Source organism: Typha latifolia, chromosome 5, assembly GCF_019914945.1.
Source record: "Typha latifolia isolate L0001 chromosome 5, TyphaL0001v2, whole genome shotgun sequence".
NCBI lineage: Eukaryota > Viridiplantae > Streptophyta > Magnoliopsida > Poales > Typhaceae > Typha > Typha latifolia.
Window position 1 is genome coordinate 14,161,647 of NC_133090.1, and position 9,735 is coordinate 14,171,381.

The 9,735-nt window shown below is 38.7% G+C and overlaps 2 protein-coding genes across 3 annotated transcripts; both read left to right on the forward strand.

Annotated features, from left to right (window-relative positions):
* Positions 1 to 757: 757 nt before the first annotated feature.
* On the forward strand, positions 758 to 3,303 carry LOC140789073 (probable protein ABIL5). 2 transcript variants are annotated; one of them, XM_073138674.1, is made up of 7 exons: positions 758 to 976; positions 1,077 to 1,159; positions 1,893 to 2,040; positions 2,262 to 2,361; positions 2,446 to 2,592; positions 2,703 to 2,779; positions 3,055 to 3,303. In XM_073138674.1, exons 1-7 carry the CDS (start codon positions 764 to 766, stop codon positions 3,145 to 3,147), a joined length of 861 nt encoding a protein of 286 aa, XP_072994775.1. In that variant the 5' UTR covers positions 758 to 763; the 3' UTR covers positions 3,148 to 3,303. The 2 variants fall into 2 exon arrangements, with proteins under 2 accessions (XP_072994775.1, XP_072994774.1); XM_073138673.1 differs by having other exon boundaries at positions 759 to 976; positions 2,443 to 2,592.
* Positions 3,304 to 5,668: 2,365 nt separating this feature from the next.
* On the forward strand, positions 5,669 to 9,733 carry LOC140788584 (homeobox-leucine zipper protein GLABRA 2). The gene is made up of 11 exons (XM_073137875.1): positions 5,669 to 5,864; positions 5,986 to 6,245; positions 6,364 to 6,481; positions 6,593 to 6,787; positions 6,991 to 7,371; positions 7,610 to 7,711; positions 7,821 to 8,030; positions 8,139 to 8,313; positions 8,393 to 8,661; positions 8,756 to 8,842; positions 8,927 to 9,733. The coding sequence occupies exons 1-11, from the start codon at positions 5,802 to 5,804 to the stop codon at positions 9,308 to 9,310; spliced, it is 2,244 nt and encodes a 747-aa protein (XP_072993976.1). The 5' UTR covers positions 5,669 to 5,801; the 3' UTR covers positions 9,311 to 9,733.
* Positions 9,734 to 9,735: the final 2 nt, after the last annotated feature.

A 9,735-nucleotide genomic window follows, 5' to 3' on the forward strand; every position in this document is an offset into this window, starting at 1 on the left:
CTATGTATTAGCTAAGATAATGTGCCGTCCAATTTAAGTTCTAAATTATTATTAGATTGTACTATTATTTTAAGTTGATAGTTGCTGATTCATCGCATTCTCAAGCTATATTTTTTTTTAAGCCAACACACTTTGGAGCTCTTAATTGAGCTGAGGTAAATTGCCAAGCTAAGCCACCAACACTAAAATAATGTTTCCACAATAAGTTCGTTTGGAGTTAAGAATCAATCTACCCTTCTAAGTATAGTTTATTTTTTATAATGTACGTCAATAAAAAAATATATTAATCATTTAAGAGCAGAAGGACGACGAACTAAACACTCGCTGAATTATCAATCAAGTTGAGCTGCTGAGCCAAACTATTAAACCACAAAATAATTTTATCCACAGTAAATATTTAAGGTTGGAACCCATCTCATAACCATTTTAATTATTGAGAAGGGTAAACAATATTATTCAAATATTTAGTACTTCCATGACCCATGGCCAAAAGATCCTCCACAGCCTGACGTAGGAATCTATTACAACCGACTACATGGTAGTCTCTCATTAGTTGTGAGGACCTATTTGAATATTCAATTTTAATATACTAAGTGAAGGAATGCCACGTACCCAGATTGCTGGAAGTTGGAAAGAATCTGCACCCGTGATCGCACTGGTCACCGTGTCGTGCAACGGTCTCCTTGGTCCGGCTACATGCTTCCAAAAGCCACCAAAAGTGATCTTGTTTTACGTCTAGTTAGCATAAGAGAGATATCACGAGATGACCAACATTTCTTGTCATCTTTCTCTCACTCCTCGTCTCTTCTCATTCTTCCTTTGTCATTCCAGTCCTCTTTCTTCTTCTTCTTCTTCTTCTTCTTCAATGGAGGTGGAAATTAAAGAAGAGCAGGAGAAACGTTTCAACCCAATCACCACATCTTTTATGAACTCAGATGCCAAAACAGATGCAGAGGGCTTCATAATAGCTCTTAGAGTAAAGCTCCATGACCAAGCTCTGTTATTCTTCTTCTTCTTCTTTTTTTTGTTCATGGAGCATGAGGATGAGCTTTGCAAGCTTATCTATTTGACTGTAGGAACTGAAGGACTTGCGCTCTCAACTATACAAGGCTGCTGACTGCAGCAAGGATGCATTTCTGAAGGCAGAGAAAAAGAAAATGTGAGTTCAACTCTGCTTCAATTCTTCTCAACATCTTCCGTCTTTATCCGAATAATTTGCAAGATAATTCCACTTTATATTCATATTAGCAAACAAGTTACTTGCAAACTGTTAGAATATTAAAGAAAAGAAAAACCCTGTCCTCTAATAACTTAAAGTCTTTAGATTGGTTGGTGAATAATCATAATACATACATATATATATATACAAGGCTCAGTTTCATTCGGAAACAAACAAAAACATTACACTCTGTTTTATCCAAAGATAGAAGCAAGTGAGTACTTCTAACAGATAACACCCACTTGGGCAATAGAACAAAACATAAATTACCACAGACTAAAACACCTCCATCTAAAACGAATATCTAAACAACGAATCCTTTCAGACCCATCTGTCATTTCAAATATAAAAATTTTTTCGACCATTTATTTTAAGTTTACTTTTAACTTTTTAGAATATAAAATATAAAAACCAGTATTCTTCTCTAGGTTTTGTTAGTTATCACAATCTAGGATTACTTATACCTTGCAAATTCGCACCAAAGTAAACCCTCGTTTGCGTGAATTTGCAACAGCAGAGCACCTGGCGGCCATTTGTTTGGCTGGCACCCGATAATAGAATACCAATTAGTCTGACTGCAGGAAATTCCTGCATCCAGTAATTTTCCCGAGTCGGATCTACTAGATATCGAGAGTTACTTCTCTAAAATGGTGTTCTCTTGCCATGGCAAAAGGATCTTGCAGAGCACGAAGAGCTACATATCCGACGCAATTGTTACTGTGATCGATCATTTGGGGAATGTTTCATCCAAGCTCGAACACCAACTCAATGACGACAGTGAGCTCATGCAGACAGAACAAAAGATCGACTGCTTGAAACAGGTAAACATGCAGAAGAAATTACTGTTACAAAATTTAGAAGGAATAACTATTTAGTTCACTATGTTTCAAAGTTGGAGATGTTAGAATATGGAGAACATGGTAATTCTATATGGTGGTCGGAGTCTCAGAGAAGGTTTTCGGAATGATTCTTATTGACATTTTGATCTTTTATCAGTAAGTTTTTATGTGCACGCTATCTGATAAGCATTGCATGGCACCAGAGGCTTCTCACATGCCAACAATTTGCCGTTCTTCTCGAGCTTTCTACCGTGAGATGGAAGGCCAAGCTACCGCGGCATCACCTGCATTACCTCTCACAATGTAAATAAATTAGTAATCTTTTGGCTCTTACTTGAGAGAAGAATTTTTAATCTTTTTCTATCTCATTTTTCTTCGAAACAGCAGCTCAGAGGACAAAAGAACAGAACTGTATCTCCAGAGATGAGGATTCAAAAGTTTTTGAGCCTCAATATAAGAATGATCAGTTAATCATACTGGCTGATTCGCCAACGTCTGTCAGTGCCAAGTCACATGCTGGAAACCGAATTTGTGGTAAAGAAGCTAGTGAGCCTGGTCGCTCTGGATCATAGTGGATCCAAATTTTTAGTTTTAGGTTTCGAAGATCATCATTGATCTATAATGTGGTCCTGATTTTCTTCCAGGAAAAGAGCTTGCAATGGTACTCTCCGATCGGTACACCCCGTCCACACTGATGAAATCATTTGGTCTGAAAGTAGAGGTAATGCTTAAAGTTTACTTCAAATGATTACAGCTACCCATGTCATCAGGAATGACTAAAAGTAAAACAGCATGCATGTTAACCTAATGCCAGCATAATAAGAATTGCAATGACTGGCTTCACGTCTTATAGACTATGATATAAGTATATAACGTTTCGTTTGTGCTGAAACTTAACTTTGGCTTGATGAATTCCCTTTCTATGTAATATTTTAAAGAACAGTAAAGTAGATAAATAAGAAAGTTGTGAGATTCATATTATCAATTTCACTGCAGGATGCTCGTATTGTGGGACGTGATGATAAGAAGAAGAGCACGCAAGCCAGCAATTTCCTGTCATTTCTCCGAATGAACAGAAGAAAGGCATAAAAGGAGAGTAGCATAGGAGGAAGTTGTGTAGATCTTGTATTCAAGATTGAGGCCCTGTATTCTAGAGTCTGTGTCGGTACCAGTTACATGTATGAACAAGACATATTTATGGTATTAGCTCTGAAATAGAATGATGCTAGCACTATTTAGTTCCAAATAGAAAAAGGAAAAAAATAATAAATTGCTGGAACCAACAAATAATATCAGATGGGTACTATTAACAGTGTCAGGCCTTGTGTTGGAACACTTCAACCTCCGTTATTCTGTCATAATTTATATTTTGAGGCGAAATTGCTGGAAGATAATGAAAATTTTGAATTCTCTGCGGACAGTTCATTCATTCTAAGTGTAATACTCATCTTAACGATGCAGCATTCACCACACTTTTTAAAGTTATACTCAACTACCATTCTATGTCTACCAATCTTAGGAAAAGTTAAAGTTACATGGCTTCAGAAACCTTCCTTCAAGATAAAGTCTGGCTCTTTTCTTTGGATTTCTTGAGATTTTCAGCTTAATTCCATGATCGGAATTTGGCGCAAATGGATTATGACATAGGTAGGTAGGCTTATCCATTGTCTGGACCATGGACTGTTATCATTGTCTCCTCTTGATATTAAATTTCTTCTGCACGTTACTTCTTAGTTTAGAAACCAAGCTGTGAGTAATCAAGTTTACGTGCTGTTGCAGTATATGATAGAGATAGTCAAGGACTAATACATCAATTTGACTCAGCTTAATGAACTCCATTGCAGCCATGATTTCACATTTTAAAGAAACAATACTTCTCAGTTTGAATGCAATGTCTATGGACTTTTCCCTCAAAAAAGAAAGAAACAATAGTTCCAAGGAGAAATCGATCAATGGCAATTCAGTGTCTGTCAGTGTAATAGTAAATGAAGTGATGAATTCAAAATTCTGAATTTGTAAGAAATTGCTGGGAGATCCTAATTATGGCTTCTTTGATGTGTTGATTTTCTTGTCTTCACCTTAAATCTGTGAAAAGGTAGTTCTGCCATCAAGGAAAGGAATGCTGCAAGAAAGATGATAGATAACCAAAGAAGTAATTACTCTGGGCGGCGTTGCTGGTTTCCTTAATTCCATGTGATCATCTCCTCTACCATTCCTCACCTGCCTATCAACAACTCTGTTGACTGAACAGTGTCTGCTTATGTTTATGGATAGATAATATGATCATAACATTCAGCCTATCATGAGGTATGATCAGAAATCAGCGTATGAAGTACTAAAGGATTAAAATATGAAGATAGTTTAAAATTTAAAACTAGTGAGTAGTGATACAATAATCTGCAAAAATGCTTGTTACTATAATTATTCATCTTGAATATTCATTGATTACTTATTTGTTCTCCTATTACATATCACATTTTTTTGGTCTGTTAGACAGAAATCTCTGAGAATGAGATACTGAGTAATCAAAATTTATATATCCCATGAGTATCATGTTCTTTTATGACAGAAGCTAGTTATTCACTTTGATTCTTTTTCTGGAAAGAATTTTAATAACTTGGATGCAAGTTCGTAAGTTCATTGGCCACCATATTACTGTAAAGGGGAAATTAGGAGGGCACAAACAATAAGTTGCAACTCTAAAGGATAACATACTGAAACTACTCACTTTTTCACCTCATCCACCAGTCATCTGGTTGGTTGCCTAATCCAAACTTTAAATCTGTTTGAATGAAATCAATCTTGAGAATTTCTGAAGTCACATGTTTTTTCTCTTCTCAAGAGACTATTTGTTGCTTGTTGCGTGTTGCGTGTTGTGTGAGAAGGATGTATTTTTTGCATTGAATTCATATTTATTACTTCAAAATTTCAATGAAGTACTCTTTTTTTCGCATCAAGCATTCATCTGATTCTGATACACAACAGCCAGTTCCTGAATTCATTGCCTGACAACTGAACAACCATTCATGCTAATGACTGCTGTAACACGATTCAGTGCCGAACAGTCAGCTTGGTCCACTAAATAACCATACAAACTCTCTATCCCATGATCTAAAGAATTTTATGTGCCTTGAGGGTCAATCTTTAGTCCAGCCAGAGAGCTGTGTGGTGCAAAGTTTATTGAACTGTCTGCCAACCCTGACTCAATTTGGAAATAGGTGGAAAACCAAATGGCACAAGAAGGAATATAGGAACTTAGAGGATCACAGAGTATAATTGAGAAGGAACTTGAGTGCTTCTATATTAAAAGGAAATTTATGTAAAGCACTAGATTTGTTACTTGGTTTTAATGAGTTAAGTATATAACAATGGTTGTGATTGCCATAAGAGAGTGGTGCTGAGAACAACAAAAGCTAAAGGTTGAACGCACTCTACTTGTTCTTATTGGTCCCATAGCTTTGTCTATGAGTCCAAGCTAAGATTTGGCTTTGCTAACCATCTCAAGCTGGCCTTTTTGTCCATAATGACATCTCCCACCCGTAACTAACATTCAATCCTAACAGCCCCCCTTCAATAAACTCTTCTTCTTCTTCTTCTTCTTCTTCAAATCATTCCCTTTGTTGTATGTTCTTTATTTCACCTTTCATATTCCAGATCCTCTCTCTCTACTTATTCTCTTTTAACTCCCTCCCATGTTCAAAACTCTTATTAACTCTCCAATGCTCAATAGAGTTTTCTAAAGGATGGATCACGTCAACTCACATACCAAAGATTTCTTCGCATCCCCAGCACTCTCTCTATCACTCGTTAGCACTGTCTTAATCCTCTAATCTCTTATTTGCGTTCTTCTTGCAACTGTTTTGAGATGTCACTATTCATGAACTTTCTTCTTTTTCTTCTTCTTCTTCACTTTTGCACTACAATTAGGCTGGTGTGTTTCGTAACGCCGCAGCAGTTAGAGAGGAAGTGGAGGAAGGGGACGAGGGGAGCGGTGGAGGGCGTAGAGAGGATACAGTGGAGATCAGCAGTGAGAACACCGGTCCAGGGGACCGATCAGATGACGATGGCGAAGGCAATGGATCTGCGGAGGAGGAGGACGAGGAAGAGGAGGCAGGAGATAAGAGGAAGAAGAAGAAGAGGAAGAAGTATCATAGGCACACAGTTGAACAGATTAGAGAGATGGAAGCGTGAGTTTTGATTAGCTTTCATACTATAACTTCTCTATATTATAGTAGTAAAGCATTCATGCATGTAGTGAGTACTGAGTAGTTCAGTTAACAAGAGAGATTGAGTCAAAAACATCAGGTTATTCAAGGAGTCACCCCACCCAGATGAGAAGCAGAGGCAGCAATTGAGCAAGCAATTAGGCCTTTCGCCGAGGCAAGTCAAGTTCTGGTTCCAGAACAGGAGAACCCAAATCAAGGTACTCATGCAAACAACTTTTGTGCCATATGCTGATGCTATGAATTCTTATACATTTTCTTATTATCTTGTTGCAACCAATGGCTAATGAGAAACTGCTACAATGCATCAGGCAATTCAGGAACGCCATGAGAATTCGCTGCTGAAGTCGGAGATGGAGAAACTGCGAGAGGAAAACCGCGCCATGAGGGAGACAGTCAAGAAAGCTTGCTGTCCAAATTGTGGCTTTGCTACCTCAGGCAAGGACACTGCAATGACTACTGAGGAGCAGCAATTACGCATAGAGAATGCCAGGCTCAAAGCTGAGGTCTGTGAATTAACTTCCACTAGGGATAAAATGCAACTTCTTTATCCAAGTTAAGGAATGACATAGTTGAAAGATTGAGCTAAATCATAATGGAATAGTAAAGCACTACCATGTTTTTGAGTAGCTTCTTCACATGCAATGAATGCTTTAATTGCTGCTCTTATTAACTGCATATATTCTGAACGAACTTCTACAACATGTAGATCAAAAAATTGCAAGGAACGCAAGGAAAGATTGCAGATGGAGGTGGATCGCCAAGTTCCTCATGCTCTGCAGGAACCAACCAGAATAACATTAGCACCTTAGACTGCTACAGTGGATCTTTTGGGCTCGAGAAGGCTAGGATTTTAGATCTTGCCAAGCTAGCCTTGGATGAGCTGATCAAGATGGCTTCCTCCCAGGAACCATTATGGATCCGAAGCATCGAGACCGGTCGAGAAATACTAAATTATGATGAGTATATTCGAGAATTCTCGCCTAATGGTTCTAGCAAGAGGCAGGTCAAGCGATCAATTGAGGCCTCGAGGGAAACTGGAATTGTCTTTCTCGACATCAAACGCCTTGTGCAGGCTTTCGTTGATGTGGTACAGTTAGTAATTCAGTTTCGAATTAATCCTTCTTGCAGTACTTCAAAATTATTTGAATCTGCAGCAATAGTTTAAACTCTTGTATTTAAGCTTTTGGTCAGCATATAGCTACTTCTATTCGGTTCATCGGAGAAAAATATAAAAAAGTTAAAACTGCAAACTTCCTAAGTGATTGGTGTTCTCGGCAGATAAGCTTTCACTAGTCTGAAGCTACTACTCTTTCAACTTCTTGCAGAACCAATGGAAGGAACTCTTTCCTTGCATGGTCTCCAAGGCGGCCACTTTAGACTTTATTTATACTGGAGAGAGTGAAAGCAAGGATGGAACATTGCAACTGGTAAATTTCTGTAACCCACCGTGCATGAATGCAGGCTTATTCTGATCATTGATACAGAAGGTTAAAAAAAAAATTACTAACATATCATTGTTACCTTGATTTCTTTTAGATGTTTGCCGAGCTTCAAATGCTCACACCTATGATACCCACAAGAGAATTCTACTTCGTTCGGTACTGCAAGCAATTGAGCCCAGAGAAATGGGCAATTGTGGATGTATCCGTGGATAAAATTGAAGAGACGATAGACGCATCACTTGTTAAATGCCGAAAGAATCCTTCTGGCTGCATCATAGAGGACCAAGCCAATGGTCACTGCAAAGTAAGTTGCTTAGCTCCTAGTTTGTTGCTTCACCTGCCAAGATAAAATTGAATGAAGAACTATTTTCCGTTAATCTATGTGCCCATATTTGATTTCTGTATAAATTAGGTGACTTGGATGGAGCACATTGAATGCCAAAGCTCTGTAATTCCGACGATGTACCGACCGATAGTCGTAAATGGCCTAGCATTTGGTGCCAGACACTGGATGGCAACACTGCAACTCCAATGTGAGAGGCTGGTTTTCTTCGTGGCAACCAATGTTCCAACTAAGGATTCAAATGGTAATGAAACAACTCCAGTACCAATCAACCGAAGCTTAACAATTCTTTTCTTTTTCACCTCACATACTATTTCCTTCAGGAGTTTCCACACTAGTAGGAAGGAAGAGTATTCTGAATCTTGCTCATAGAATGACTTCAAGCTTTTGTTGCAATATCGGCGGATCGCGGTACCGTACATGGCATAAGGCGTCAAAGGACGGCGAGGAGATCAAGTTCACATCCCGGAAGAACATAAATGAACCTGGAGAACCTCAAGGAACCATTGTTTGTGCAGCTTTGTCAACATGGCTGCCTGTTTCCTCCATGGCTCTCTTCGATTTCTTGAAAGACGAGTCGCGAAGAACTGAGGTAAAGATATAGTTTGATGATAGTTGAATTCACTCTGCAATTGATCAAACCTCGGCATAAAACGTAAAATTGATGATTCTGTTGATGATTTCAGTGGGATGTCATGCTATCTGAAGGCCCTACTCAAACTATTGTGAATCTTGCGAAGGGCCAAGATCGCGGTAACTCAGTTACAGTCCATGTGAGTTCAGATCATATCTAAAGCATCAACTGAAGCTTCTATCTGATTCAGATAAAGTTATAATTCTTCTTTGCTTGAATTCAGGCAACAAAATCCACCGAAAACAATAGCATGTGGGTTCTTCAGGACAGTTGCACAAATGCATATGAATCGATGATCGTGTATGCACCGGTGGATGTCGATAGCCTGCGATCTGTGATGACTGGATGCGACTCAAGCAACATCACCATATTACCGTCCGGGTTCTCCATACTTCCTGATGGGCTTGACGCCAAGTCCCTCGTGATTACATCAAGAAAAGAGGAGAAAACGATGGAAGGAGGCTCACTTCTTACGGTGGCATTCCAAATCCTTGCAAGCTCCTCGGCTTTAGCCAAGCTGACGACAGAGTCCGTGGAAACTGCAACCTCCCTCGTTTCATGCACATTGCATAACATTAAGAAAGCCTTGCAGTGTGAGGACGGGTAATTATCGAACAGAAGCTAATTGTTAGAGTAACCTTGGATAAGTTGCAATTCTTTTCAACGGTAATAGCATACAAAACGTCAAGGAGAAGTGACAGGTGACGTTAGATTTCTAGCCGCAGACACAGCGTTAACATAGCACTGCACAGGTGCATGATGTCCTCCGTAAAAACTCTCTGGCATCCCTCGAGAAAGATGAAATGACGTACATCTATTCTAAAACTTTTTGTTGTCTATTGTTGCCCTAATCCAGAAAAAATTTCTCGCGCCAGATTCACACGTGGATCTGTCACAATTCCTATCCATCCTACCAAAATAAATGTCCATTAATATATGTAGGTGTTTTATGTATAACAACATTCTTCCGCATATCTCAGGTTCCAGAATCAATCTAATTATAGCTGAAGATTGGAGTGTCCATTTTCTACA